The 14,510-nt window shown below is 53.3% G+C and overlaps 1 protein-coding gene and 1 non-coding gene across 2 annotated transcripts in view; one reads left to right on the forward strand and one right to left on the reverse strand.

Annotated features, from left to right (window-relative positions):
* The window catches only part of TG (thyroglobulin), a 229,632-nt gene that overhangs the window by 70,643 nt on the left and 144,479 nt on the right, over positions 1 to 14,510 (forward strand). Inside the window, exons 27-29 of the mRNA XM_051844054.3 lie at positions 736 to 903; positions 12,030 to 12,095; positions 13,796 to 13,876. Of these exons, the coding sequence (XP_051700014.2) occupies positions 736 to 903; positions 12,030 to 12,095; positions 13,796 to 13,876 (315 nt within the window). The remainder of the gene's footprint in view (positions 1 to 735; positions 904 to 12,029; positions 12,096 to 13,795; positions 13,877 to 14,510) is intronic.
* On the reverse strand, positions 5,188 to 5,320 carry LOC138850262 (small nucleolar RNA SNORA48). Its single transcript, XR_011390014.1, has one exon. It is a non-coding gene; the product is annotated as a small nucleolar RNA SNORA48 (small nucleolar RNA).

Raw genomic sequence — 14,510 nt, forward strand, 5'->3', positions numbered from 1 at the left:
GCATGGCCTTGGGCACATGGCCTCTGCTTGCACTTGTCCACACACTACATCTTGGGGCACAGGTCTTAGTTATTTTTAATATATATTTGTTTAACTTGAAAGACAGGGAGAGCTGTCTTCCCTCTGCTGGTTCACTCCCCAAGTGCCCATAGCAACCAGGACTTGGTCAGGCTGAAGGCAGGGTCTCCCAGGTGGGTGGCAGGGTTCCAAGCCATCACCTGCTCTCTCCCAGTGTGTGCATGAGCAGGAAGCTGGAATCAGAAGCAAAGGTGAGGATTGAACCCAGGGACTCCAGGATGGGATGCGGGCATCCCACATGGTGACTTAACCATAGGGCAGATGCCTGCCTCGGAGGTCTCAGTGGGAGTCCCTTCAGAGTTGGCCTGTGTGTGTCAGGGTGGGGGAGAGCAGAGAATGGGCCAGGCACAGCCGTTTGTGCCTGCGATTCTGGCAGTGACATCCCCAGGGTGCTGGAAGTGTCGTCAGCGTGCTGACCCCATGAAGAGGCTGTGATGGCAGGAGTGCTCCGTGGGCTTGGTGGCAGCTCTGCCCTCGGGTATGTGCCAGTATGACAATAGGACCACAGGGAAGATGAGCCCAACTTAAAAACAGGCCCTTGCGTCCTCGTGTTGCCAGCTACTCCTTTGTTCTTGTTGTCTGACCCCAGCTGCAAAGCTCCCAAGGCCCAGTGGTGTTTCCAGCACGTCAACTTCTCCCCGTCTCGTGGCCCTGCAGGTCCCATCATCTGTGGGCTGCTGAGCTCCCCCGATGTCCTGCTCTGCAGCGTGGAAGACTGGAGGGACATCACTGAAGCCCAGGCCGATGCCACCTGTCCTGGTGTGATGGACGACCAGGCGCGCCGCCAGGTGACGCTGCGCTTAGGAGGCCAGGAATTCAGTACAGGCAAGTCTCTGTCTTGGGCCCACGCTCTCTCCAAGTGATTCTTCCTACCAGCAAGACCTTCTTCTTTCCTGTGAGCCCTCCCTGTGCACCCAGGAATTTATACTTCTAGAAGGGAAATCAAACCACCCCCGATCCCCCGCCCCACCCCCCACAAGCAGGTGAGCTGCGTTGCACTGGAAGATCATTTAGCTCCCAAGACCGCGGGTTGACTGGAGGGGACGTGGCAGCTGGCGGGGCTGCTGGTCTCAGCTGGTGCCCTCACCAGTCTAGGGGCTTGGCTGTTGGCTGACTGGGTCCAGGTCTGGACATGGCTGGGAGGCCTGGCCCTGCTTCTGGTCTCCTGTGTGGCTGAGCATGTTCGTCTCCTGTAGATGGCAGAGGCAGGACAGAGCAAGGAAAAGCAAGGGTGGGGGGTCCTCTCTCAGTTCAGCATGGGCCTGCCAGGCCATCACACCTGCCTCATTCTACCAGGTAAAGCAAATCACATGGCAAAATCAGAGGTCCAAGAGACTAAATACCCTCGGCTCCTTAGTGGGATTGCAAAGTCAGTGTGTAAAATGTGTGATTATGAGAAAGGGTGAGAAATTGGAGCCCAAATGCAATCTGTCCCCCTCACCATTGCCCCCAGGGCAGGTTCCCCTCTGTGGGAAGTAAGAAATGCCGGGTGGTACCCACTGCACTGCCCATGCTCAATACAGAAGGGCAGGGGCTGTGGTCCTCACTGTGCGGCTCAGTTAACAGAGGTAACCACCGCGCTTCCTCCTCCCCACTCTTTCTCTGACTTTTCCTTTGTGTAAGCTTATACACATTAGTGCTAAAAGTCTTCCCCCCATCATCCGTCTCAAACCGTCAGTTTGCAGAGATGGGCTGTCATTGCTGGAGACCTCTGTCTGTCTTCCACGGCCCTGTCCTGCCACTCCCACAGACCTCATCAGACCAGTGCTCCTCATGGAGTCAGGACCATCACCGGGAGCTGGCTAGAAATGCAGATTCCCAGGCCCCGCCCTGCATGGCCAGGGGCCCAGGCACCTGTGTTCCAACAAGTGGTCTGGATGATGCCAGTGCCTGTAAGGTTGGGTGACAGATGGCCTGGAAGTTTCCTTCCAGCATCAAGAGTCCAAACTGCAGTGAGTGCAGGAGACAGCTGCTCCCTCCCCTCTTCCAGTTCCAGTGTGTGATTGGGAAGAACCCTCCTCTCTTTTGTCTGCTCTGCTCCTCTATTTATCCGCCAGCGCGAGGACTCAAAGGGAGCACTGTGCTTCCACTGCACCCTCTTCTGGCTGCACACCTGCCAGTGAGAGGGTCGGAGGAGTCTTGAGTGGAGCTCTCGGGGTCATTACGTGGTCCTCTCGGGGGTCGTTACGTGGTCCTCTCGGGGTCCAGAGATGCTCTACTCCCTCCCAGGAAGCTCTGAGACCCACTTCTCCAAGTAGTGCCATTCTCAGGGTTCTGGTGGTGGAGAGGTCAACATCACCTCCTCCAGAATCCCTCCCTGATTGCCTGCAGAGCTTATTGCTTCGTGCCCTGGCACAGGGCAGGGGCCCCTCTAGTTCTGCTGGCAGGCAGTGCATGGTGTTTGCCTTTCCCTGACGGTGGGCTTTGGACACTAGTTGTGTGATTTTGTGCGAGTCAGTGAGTCTCATTGGGCTTACATGCTTGTCTGTATAATGGGAGTGGTGACAGTGTTCATCTCACAAGGCTCTGCAGATGACAGGGAGACAGAGGCATCATGGGAATATCTGATGCAGCATTTGCTAGACTGGGCACTGCTCAGAAGCCTTGGCCTACACTCAGCACAGCGCTTCCAGGGGAGCGCTGTTATTGTCATTCTCCCCATCTTACAGCTTGAGAAACTGAGGCCCATGGAAGTCCCCAAGGCTGTAGAGCCTGGAAGTAGGAGGGTTGAGATCTGATACCAGGCATTATGGCTCCAAAGCAGAAGTTCATAAGAGTGTTTGTCCACGGTGGCTCTTGGAGCTAATACTTGAGGAGTTTAGTGGGGTGCCTGACATGTAGCTTTAACACCAGGTGCCACCATCATGATCAACGTCTGTTAGCTTTATCTTTGCTCATTGTCCTGCTTTGAGAACTGGATTCTGTCTCGTTCATGTCTGGATTCACAACCCAGAGCATTAAACCTGGCGTAGAAAATTCACAGTCTCTGGAGCGAGTTACCAAGGCCTTAGAAAAATGCTGCAGAATTTAGTGGAATTCCACGAGGCTGTGACAGTTAGTAAACATGTGGTCTCCCTCACTTGGAGAGGTAGCCCAGGGCGAAAAATGCATTTCAAGGAAGACTTCTGAGGTATTTGTGAGTGATAAATCAGAGAGAGCTGCTTAACCCAGAGCCTGTGCGTGGTGTGTGCCCAAGAAACGAGGCATGTGCCCTGACTGTCTCCCTGGGGACAGGGGGTCACTGCACGGGGCTGGAACGATTGGGATTTCCTCAGTGCGCTTGGTGTGTCTTCTGGGGTAAGGCCAACATGGGAGAAGACTGTCCTGTGACAGAGACTTCAGTCTGCCTGAGCGGGGCTCTCAGTGTTCTCAATTGGAGGCTACCCTCGCGTGGACTAAAGAGGAGGCCGCCTCCCGCTGGCCACAATAGGTGCAGATGCTTCTTGTCCACCACGAGAGACCATTGATTGATTGAATACCATTAACTCTTTGGGCAGGGGCACATGGTTCTTGCTGAGATGTGAGTGGCTGATAGATAGCCTTTCCTAACAGCAGATATTGGTAGCGGGAGACAGGAGTGAGGGTTTCAGGGATATGAACAACGGAAGGAGAGGGCATAGCATAGATTGAAAGGACATGGGGTGGGGCCAGAAACAAAAAAAGACAAATTCTGTTGCTCCCAAAGCTGGCTGAGGGCCAGCCTCTTTCTTCCCAGTTAGCGATTGTAGATAGAGGGCGGTTGGAGTGTGGTCTCTGGAGTCAGACCCAGGATTCCGGTCCCAGTGTGAATGTTAGCTCATTGCATGGCTTCGTTAGGCCTTCATATTCCTGTTTGCCCAGTGAGGGCGATTGTGGTATCTTACTCTTAGGCAAATGAAGATTAACGGAGGAATGTATGTGAAAGAGGACGACTGGTGCCTGCAGCAAGGCGGGGACCCAGTAGATTAGGGAGAAGTGAGTTTAGATTTGAAATTCCTGGAACTGAGTCCTGTGAAGTTCCAGAGCTCTGGGACTGGACTTCAGGTCTGTGATGCTGAGCCCCAGGATCTGTCAGTAACACAGGGCCCTTTCTTACTGATCTGCGAGTGGGGCACGGGCAAACTCTGCTAGTGTGACAGCAGACTGTCTGCAGGCTGTAGCACAAGACATATGTTTTCTGAGTTCCTGGTCTCTGGTCTCCCACCCGCACATCCATCAGAGCCACTTAGTAGGACTTCTGATATGGACGCCCTGTGTTCTGGAACCAGCTTGCAGGCCCTCTCAGGGTGTGGCTCAGCAGGTGACCTGGTTCAAGGAGAGCTAGCTTTGACAGACGCTCCTCAAATTGCAATGGGGCTACCTCCTGATAAACCCACTGCAAGTTGGAAATATTGTTGCAAGTCAAAAATGCATTTACTACACTCTAGCTGGGCAACACAGTGCATTGCAGGGCAACAGGTCTGCCTAGACACGTGCAGAGAGGATGAAGAGGATTGTGCCCAATGTGGCTAACCCAGGAAAAGATCAAAGTTCAAAACTCAACGAATGGTTTCTGCTGTTTACATATCATTTTCACACCAGTTCAAGTTGAAAAGTCGTAATTCAGGGACGGGCAATACTTAGAAAGCATTGGCGTATTGATTGTCATTTGGAGAAATAACCCGACAGAATTCTCTGGATTCCAAGAGTAAGCGTGTCAGTCTCCCGCGTGTGTTCACAGCCGGCGGCTCAGCTGTCCTTTCGGTCACGGGGAAGGCAGTTGGCTTGGTCGCAGTTCTGCCCATGAGGGTGAAGCACAGAGCTGTGACAAGGCCTACTTAAAGAAGCGATCTCTGCCTGAAGTGCCATGGCCGGCGCTCAGACCTTCAGCCCCAGAGAGAGGAGCTGGCCACGGAAGCTCCCCTCTGCACCTCTCAGTCCACCCCTGCTGCCACGACCCCCTTTCACGTTACTGGGGATGGAAAGTGCTTCTGCGTTAACGTTGTCTTTGGACCAGCAAATGAAGCAGTTTCTAACCACAGAGTTTCACCCCTCAGGTATCCCTTTGGGGCTTGCTACACTCATCACGTCCTCATGGGAGCTAACAGTGTATTAGACTTCAAGAGTTTTCTGTCCTTGATTTTGTTTTCTCCGTGTGCCCAAGACATGAACGAGCCATGGGCACAGACCAGAAGCCAAACTTGGGTAAACAAGGGGTAGCTTTGTCCTTGCCTGATGAGACGGATGGCACTAACCTCTTGCTGTTCTATCCAGAATAGGGATTTGGGCTTCAAGGATTTTAAAGGTGAGAAGTGGATAACAGGTTCAGAGGAGCTATAGGGTCAGGCGTGAGCCGCAGAGGTGTGTGTGTGTGTACATGTGCGCACAGCCACAGCAGAGGTGAACTGGAGGCAGAGTGGCTATGGCTCTTGCGCTCAGTTTTGCGTCACTCTTAGCCTGAGAACTGGCTAGGCAGGCCTGAGGCACCAGACCCAGTACTGGGGAGCAAGGTGTGTAGAAGACTTCTACCCACAGGGAGCCCCCAGCTTGTAGGGGTGACAGATGTGGGCATTATTGAATTCAGCAGGCCTCCTGTTTGCCTGCATTAGTGTACCTATGAGGACTGTAGGAACAGAGTGTGCCTTTTGAACAGCTTTTCCCATTTGTTAAAAACCACAAGCCCCATCCAGGTCACCTGTCCCACAGAAGTTTAGGGTTGACTATTTTTTTTTAAGATTTATTTATTTATTTGAAAGGTATAGTTACAGAGAGAGGAGAGGCAGAGAGAGAGGCCTTTCACTCCCCAGTTGTCTGCAGTAGCAGAGCTGAGCCAATCCAAAGCCAGGAGCCAGGAGCATCCTCCAGGTCTCCCATAGGGGTGCAAGGGCCCAAGGACTTGGCCATCTTCCACTGCTTTCCCAGGCCATAGCAGAGAGCTGGATCGGAAGTGGAGCAGCTGGGACTAGAACCAGTGCCCATATGGGATCCCGGCACTGCAGGCAGTGGCTTTACCCAGTACACCACAGCGCCAAACCCAAGGGTTGACTTATTTTTTTATTTTTTAAAATGTTTTTGACAGGCAGAGTGGACAATGAGAGAGAGAGACAGAGAGAAAGGTCTTCCTTTTGCTGTTGGTTCACCCTCCAATGGCCGCCGCGGCCGGCGAGCTGCGGCTGGCGCACCGCGCTGATCTGATGGCAGGAGCCAGGTGCTTCTCCTGGTCTCCCATGGGGTGCATGGCCAAGGACTTGGGCCATCCTCCACTGCACTCCCTGGCCACAGCAGAGAGCTGGCCTGGAAGAGGGGCAACCGGGACAGAATCCGGCGCCCCGGCCAGGACTAGAACCCGGTGTGCCGGCGCCAGGCGGAGGATTAGCCTAGTGAGCCGTGGCGCCGACCTAAGGGTTGACTTATAATACCAGCCTGCAGCAAACTACAAACAAACCATCCCACAACACGCACAGAGCCCTGTGTATATGATCGGAAGAGATAGGAATTTTTGTCTGGGGTTTGTCTTTCCTGTCAGCATCAGGAAGTAAAGCCTGGGAGTCTGGGTCTCTGCTTCCTTCTGTGCCAGGGTGATGTGTGTTCCCAGGGAAGGAGTCCATCCAGGCTGTGCAACTCCTGAGTTTCCAGGGAACACCTCTGGGCCTTTTCAACTATTTGGTGCTGGCAGGATCCAGCTTCCTGTTTGTGAGACAAAGGGCTTAGCTGGCCATGGAACTGCATGTGGCTGGTGCTGACGATATCTTGAGGCACAAATAAATGGAAACCTGGCAGATTAAATGCCTCTTGATGCCCATAAAGACTTAAAACTTGATAGGAAAAACAGAATGCCTCAGCAGAAATACTGATTTCAGAGAACATTCTGGATCCAAAAAGGCAGTTGCAAGCCTTGGCCTGCTCTACCCTACTGAGGACAGCTGGGGTGCCAGGAGCGAGGTGGAGAGATGTACAGTGCATCCAGGATTCTCAATGTAACCAGGTGTGTCTAGGTTAGATGTCTCCTGAGCACCTACAGACAGGGTGGGCCCTTAAAAATAACCCATTGGTGACCCGCGACAGCTCTCAGGGCTGTGCGCTCTCGCATGCTTGGTACCTTGCATTCTGTCTTAATCAACCTCGAGACAGACTCAGGAGGCTATCAGAAGGGCGAGGAATGCAAGTAGAAACGTGGGGGAGGGGACACAGAAAGCAGACAGTGGATGATCGGCAAGCTCTGAGGCAGTCGTGCTTGATCCCACGAATCCGTGCAAATCACAGAACCATCAGAACTGCCCCCCTGGGGAGTTCCCACACGTCAGGATTCCCAGTGTGCACTGGCTCTCCAGAGCGTGGGGGGGGGGGGGTCGCTGGAAGGATGGCCCTGTGCATCCAGCCTGCTGCTGTGGCCAGGCAGCCTCTGGCTTGTGCAGTTCCCCGGGAAGGGTGGCAGGCAGCAGAGCTCCCTGGGTGCCTGAGTTATCTGTCAGTGCATACGGTCTGGAGGCAGAGCGATAACACAGACTCAGGGCGACTTCCTCAAGACTGCTCAGCATACAAGGAGCACGGCTCGGTCTTCACTTACACCCCGACCATTCCTTCAGCTCCAGCTTCATGCTGGCACCCCAGGGCTTGGCCCCTCACGAGGAAGCTCGCCATCCAGGAGAGGAGACAGGGAAATGAACAGATGACCCTAGTGGGGACGAGTGCTATTGACCAGATGAGCCACCTCTGATGGACAGAACCTTAGGAGACTGTCTCAGCCTCAATCCTGCCTCCAGGCTCGGGGGTCAGGGGCCTGAAGAGATCTCCCAGAGCTGCCGTAGCTGTTGTGAACCCACCTAAGCTGAAGCAGAGGTCCCGGATTGTTCTTGGCAGTGGTGATCTTGGATCACGGAAGAGCCCTTCCCCCACAGCCCTCCAGTGGACCATGATGAAAGGCCGTCTCTAACTTCTGCTGCCCATCTGTGCGGCGGCCAGCAAGCAGGCTCAGAAATCATCACTCCACCTATCACCTGTTCAGTGAGCCCAGGGACATCCCAGCTCCTGCCTTTGTAGGTGTCTCCAGGGCACCTTTTTGGAAAGGCTTATTTAAGATAAACCCGGCAGTCCAAGCTCACCTTCTCCTCAACATCTGACAAGCAGGAACCCTTTAGATTGGAAACTGGCCACAGACTGGCTCTGGAACCAAGCCAAGGACGCTGGGCGCCGGAGGCTGTCATGCCCCCTCCTTGCAGGTGCCCCAGTGGTGCCGAGACACTGTTAGCCAACCCGTTGTCTTGAATACCACGAACCTGGTTGCTTGCTACGTATTTCTAGCATGCATGATGCTGAGAGGAAATCTCATGCAGTTTGCCGGGAATGAAGAGAATCCGTGTCCGGGTTCCTCTTGGGGTGTAGCGATCCTGGGGAGCAGCTTCTCGATGCTCCTAAGCCCTCCTACAGTGTGCGTGCCAGTTTAGGATCCTGCCCAAGCACAGCTGCAGTGCGCGGCCTCTGCCGGGGGCTTCGAAGTAAACTAAGAGCACAGGCCACCCACCAGTGCTGAAGAATCAGGCTGCATGCCAAACTGCCAGTACTCCAGGTGTGTACGTGTTCCTACAGCCTCGGCCACAGGGAGAGGGGCTGCGAGTCAGTGTCTGACGGCCTGTTCCACTGGCGGGAGTGGGAGAGATGCCTGGGCTGTCACCACTGTTCTTGTTCATCAGGGAAAAGGAGGGACAGTGTCTGCCCCGTTCTGTGTCGCTTCTCAAGATTGTGCGAGGGTCGCTTTGGGGAAAGGAGTGGAAGGTCAGATGTCGGCTTCAGGAGGTCTCATTTGGTGACTCGGCTTCTTAGGGTGGGAAGATAGGCCCCAGGTTTACTTCGTGGGCTCTGGGTTGCATACTCATGGCTCTGGGTTCCCATATTTATTCTTCCTTGTGTTTGTTTCCATACTGAACTCCAGGTCCATACCAAGGATCGTGCTGGGGTGGAAGACAGACAGAGGAGTAAGGCCCAGTTCCTGGTCTCAGGAGTCTCCTAGCACAATCAAGGAGCCATGAAGCATGAGATGAAAGACAGAGGTGCCCTCTGGGTGTTGTGAAAAATCCCTAGGAGGGTTGGCAATGCAGCCAGAGAGCACGGGGAGGCCTCCAGGAGCCAGTACGGAACCTGGCTTGGAAAAACTGAGTATGGAGGCGATCAAGTGGAAACGTCAGGGGCTGTAGGCAGAGAGAAACTGTAGCAGTGACGTGGAAGCTTGAACCCAAGCATGAGGCTGGGGAGACAAGTTTCTTGGGGACAGAAGTGAGCACGAGGCTCTCAGACTGGGGGAAGAATAATTGTTTCTTCCACCCCCTGAGCTTTCAGTGGGAACCGACCCCTGTGGCAGACAGGACAGTCAGAAGGAGCAGACAGAGGCTTATTAACATCCAAGGAATGAGTGGTTAGCAAGGAGGTGGCTTTGAGTTTCCAGATGGTAGAGCACCGTCAACAAAGCAGAGCCTGTTCCTAGGGACGGGCAAAGAAAAGGAAAACGACTTGGGGTCTCTGGAGGCAGCTCTCGTGGACAGCAGTGACTGGTGGATAAAGAGGGTTCGTGAAGTGCGTCCCAGTGGCTCCCTCGGGTGCCACCCCTGGATCTGCCCTTGTCTGCTGTGGTTGACCTTTGTTCTGCCTGGTAGACGTGGGGCGTGCGACACCTCTCTTCCTTGTCACTCTGTCCTGCTTTCAGCCATTTAGTTTCCTCTGGGGACCTCACAATCATTTTTAACAATCACAGCTGCCAGGAGGTCATCATTTCCTCTTGCTGATCACAGCGATGCTGCCTGGGACACACTGATCTTTTAGATGCTGGAAGGGACCCTCCCCAGGGGCTCACCAGGTGTGTGGTGGACTCAGCGGAGTTCCACTGGCTGAATTGTGCTGAAATGGGCAGAATGGAAGGATGGAGCGAAGGCTCCCCATGGTTCTGAGGCTGCAGGACACCGGCCTCCATGGCCTCGCCATGCAAAGGGGAGGCTCCATTCCTGTCTCAGCTCGGTGCACTCTGGGCCAGAAATTGTCTTCACCTGGGTGCCTATGTGTGGAGCCCCACCTTTCTCTGGGTGACGGCGAGAACCCTCTGTTCTCTACTTTATGTACAGCAGGGGACACATGGCGGGTGACAACACTGTGGTTCTGGCATATGAAAGGCCCACCAGCTTGCCAAGTCAGAAACAGAGACCGCTGAGAGCTGCAGGTTCCTCTGGGCTTCCGTGAGGGATCACTCCCTGCTCTTGGGCAGCAGCAGGTGTGGGGATGTGAGCTGACTTCTACTGAGGACTCAGAACTGAAATGCCTAGCAGGCTCCCAGGCCAGACTGTTTCTTAAAGTGATCATTGGTTTGAGCCCTAAATTTGAGAGCAGTAGAGCTGCCTAGAGGTCAGCTTTTGTTTCTCCGACTTTGATATGTTGAACAAAAGTTCCAGTGCATGGCCTAATGTATTTGGTACATCTGTACAAAATATACATCAGTATTACATATATATACATATATATATATATCTCAACATATATCATATATCTATCAGGAAAGACTCAATACACCTGATGTGGGCATTAAAAGATTTTAAAAACTGAATTCCCTGGTTGCCCTGTGACCAGGTACAAAGCGCCACGGCCTGCCCTTCGTAATGTGTAAATGATGAAATTGCAAGGAGACGGTGAAAGTAGAACAGAAACTGAGCAGGCGGCCGCACGCTCTGTGTTGGCATCCTAGGACCGTGTTGAGCTGCCTCCCCTGTAATGTGGAAGTGTCAGAATTGCAGCAATCCAAGTGTGGGTCACCCAGATGTCATAGGGTTTTCACTTCCTCAATTTTATGAGTGACTTCCGTCCTCTGAAGAAGACTATGAGAGAAGTGTGTAAGAGTCCTTACAAGAAATACATGTTCCAGTCTAGGGCAGGATGAGAAGTTCTGGCATCATCCCGGTTAGGTAGTTTTGGTAGTTTTGGCTAGCCCTGTGGCGTGAGGCAGGGTCTTGCTCGTATATAGGGAACTCATCACTTTGAGAGCCAGGTTTTCCTTAGAGTTAACGGTGTATCTTGTTTTGTTGTTGTTGTTTGGTTTTTACTGTATATCTCCTTAAACACAAGAACTTGTACATTTTTAACCAGTTTGGATGGATAGAATTGTAAAATATAAAACATGATGGTTAAAAGTATGGTTTATGGAGCCAAGCAGATGGGATTGAGCTCGGGCATTAAGTTCTATTGAGCTGGAACTGGGAGACTTTGCCTTATAGCATGACAGTGAGGTTTACAGGAAGTATTGTAATAAAGGTGCAGATGGTAGCCCTAGATCTATGATAGTGGCTCTTTATGCATAACTGACTCTTAATTGAAAGCAAAAGTTGACCTTTGCTTGTGTTCTCAATTTGTCAGCCAGCTGTCTCCTGCAGTACATGGAGCTGTTTGTCCCTGGACACTACAGTTTCTGAGTTCTTTTCTTAGCCTTCAGAATTGCAGAGGGAGTTGGCAGGAACTGAGGGCTGGACGGGATCAGAGGAGGCAACATTGATGTGGCAAGTACAGCCTCATCCAGGGGCATATCCATGGATGTAGAGTTCACCAGAAGGAGACTTCAGCATTAGTTACTGGAAGACAGCCTGTACACTTACTCCCACCTTCGCAGTCACCAGCCCCGTTGGCGAAGGAGGCAAGAGTCTAGAGGACATAGGTGATGTGGGAAAAATTTTCTCAAGTCTCGCCAGAGCCCTGCTTGGTTTAAGGCAGCCCCCAGTTCCTTGAGTGATGCTCTTGTCCCAGGCTTTGGTGCCTCATGCATGACATTTGAGATCTGACCAGCTCTGGGGTCGTACCAGGGACAGTCATAGATCTTCAAGATTCTGGCCCACGCTTTGTACAGGAAACTGAGTTCTCAAGCCCAGGAAGGGCCAGTTGGGGGAAAAAAAAACACTTGGCAAGAGTGTATGACCAGTGGGAACAAGCACATGTATGTTCATGAAAATAAACATCCTCCTTTGCAGGTCTGGCAGCCCTGGAGGGAACTCAAGACACCGCTCCCCGTTTCCAGCAGATTTATCTCTGGAAAGGTGAGCTCATGGGGAAGGGGTGGGGCTTACTGTGAGTGTCTAGCCCCACCTCTCATTCACAGAGAAAGTACAGGCTGAGCAGGTCTGAAAGGCAAAGGGACACTGGAAACCCAAGGATGGAGGGAGGAAGCACTAGGCTCCTGGGAGATCAAGTTCGCTGGCCACAAGCTTCCCTTGTTTCCAAGACGGGAGCTTGGAGGCCACTGAAAACCACAGGAGGCACCCAGGGCACTGAGCCCCTGCACCTCTTTGCTTGGGTCTCTGTAGGAATAGGACCCAGGCAGGTGGTGCCCTGGACTCCTCTGCGGAGAGAATGCACCCATGGGTGCCTGGGGCAGGTGGGGGCAAGGTGAAATGTACACTTGGTAATTCCTTTCTGTTTGTTTGGCCCCCTTGGAGCTCCTGAACGTTGAGTGTCTACTCAGACCCAGGGACTATGAAAGGCAGGGGAGGGGTGCACAGAATGAGAGAGGTACAGCCCTAGACTCTCAGGGGTTATGACCTGAGAGCAGCAAGTCAGTGACCTGTCACACTTCACGATCACAAGGCCAGGTGAGAGCGAGGGAAAAGTCCCTGACCCCCTCCCCGCCCCCCGTCCGGATACGCCCTCTTCACGTCAGGTGCAGGAGTGCAGAGGAGCACAGACTCGGGGTGCACGCCCAGCGACTGGCTGTGGATTCCGGTCGCCTCTTTACCACCCATGTGGCTTTGACTGCGTCCGTTAGCCCCTCCCAGCCCAGGTGCCCAGGGTCAGGGTGGCAATGAATATAGTGCTTGTGAGCACTGGGTCAGTGCTGCAGGGAAAGTGCTTCGCCCAGTGCCGAGTGCACAATAAATGCTCGTTACCGTCTGGTGGTGGTGGTGGTGGCGAAGAGGAGGGCAAGGAGGAAGTAGAAGGAGGCAGAAAGGGGTGGGAGAGGCAGAAGAAAAGGGAAGTGTGCGCCATCACTCTCGATGTAAAGTAGTCAGTCAGATGCTCCACTCACTGTCAGGCAGGTCTGCAAGGGAGGGGCCAGGCAAGAACAAGGAGGCGTGCAGAGGCTAAGGGGAATCCTGTGGGATGCCTGGCAGGGAGTCCTGGGCGGGCCCCTGGCCCCTGGGGTGAGCCCGCAGTCTGGGCCTTCCCAGTTATCAGAAGTCTCTGAGACATGAGGTGTGATCTGACAGACCAAGAAGGAACTACTTCTCAGGATGTCAGGATGTCCGCCGCCCGGGATGGAAAGCCCAGAAGCCCAGCCCAAGACTCTGTTCCCGCCTTCCTGAGACTCTGTTCCCGCCTTTGTGGCAGAGCTCTTCCTGTCTTGGACATTTTGTTATTATTTTTTTCAAATTCCAGCTTGTCCACTGAGCACCTGAGTGGTCTGGGGGAAATTATTTCACTTCCTGGCCTCTCAGTTTTCCTAAGAGTAACATAGAACTCTTACTCTGCACCTTCACAGGTGTCGTAAATGCCAACACCTATGAACATTTTATTTCCTCTAAAAGACTGAAAGTGTTAATAGTTTCAGTATCATGCACAACAGCTCTGTTATCGAGAGGGAGGCGAATGGTCCGTAAAAGGCCAGAGAGTGGGGCCCTGTGCCTCTGGGTCTACTCCAGATCCCGTCTTGGGGCCTGGTGTGCGCATCTGCGAGGGAGTCACACGCTGGCTCCACCTTTTCCTCCCGGCATTACAACTATCCTCTGCGTCTTCCTCCTAGACTCTGACATGGGGTCTCGGCCTGAGTCTGTGGGATGCAGAAGAGACGCGGAACGAAGGCCAGAGTCTCCAGCAGAAACAGGTACCAGCGCCAGAAACTTGCTCACGCCCTTGGGTGGGTGTCCAGCTGTGGGGCCAGGCTGGTGGCGCCAAGGGTTGCGTCAAGAATACACTCACGGCATTATCATTTCTTCAGACGTAGACTTACTTCAGTGTGCCCACCCAGTCGTCCATGTCATAGACATGAACAGCTCCTGAGATAGACAAGTGGCACAGAAAATAAGGCAAAGTCATGGCAAATGCACCACAGATGCTGGCAGTGAAAGCAACCGAAATGACAGAACCAGAAGGTACCCCAGCTGTGAGACAGGGCAGGCTCACCGGGCTGGTCGTGGACTCACTCGCGTCAGCCTGAGGGGTGTAAGCAAAGTCGCACGATTTAGAGAGAGTTCAGTGAGAGAGAGAATCCCGGGACTCTTTGGAAGAGACTGATGAGGTGCAGTGGACGCTATGAAGATGCACATTAAATGGTATGACGTTTATTTGACAACAGGAGGAACTGAAATTCAGGGGGAAGGAGAGAGAGAGACAGACGTGAGAGGGAGAATGAAAGAAGGCAGGGAGGGCACGTTGCAAAGCAGGTCGGCCAGAGCTTCAACTGCCCTTTTGCCACCTAGTGCTCAGGGCGGTTTCTCCACCTGTTACGGACCTTGGAT

This window comes from Oryctolagus cuniculus, chromosome 6 (genome assembly GCF_051225735.1).
Source record: "Oryctolagus cuniculus isolate XC-2025 breed Fujian yellow rabbit chromosome 6, ASM5122573v1, whole genome shotgun sequence".
NCBI classification, from domain to species: Eukaryota; Metazoa; Chordata; class Mammalia; order Lagomorpha; family Leporidae; genus Oryctolagus; species Oryctolagus cuniculus.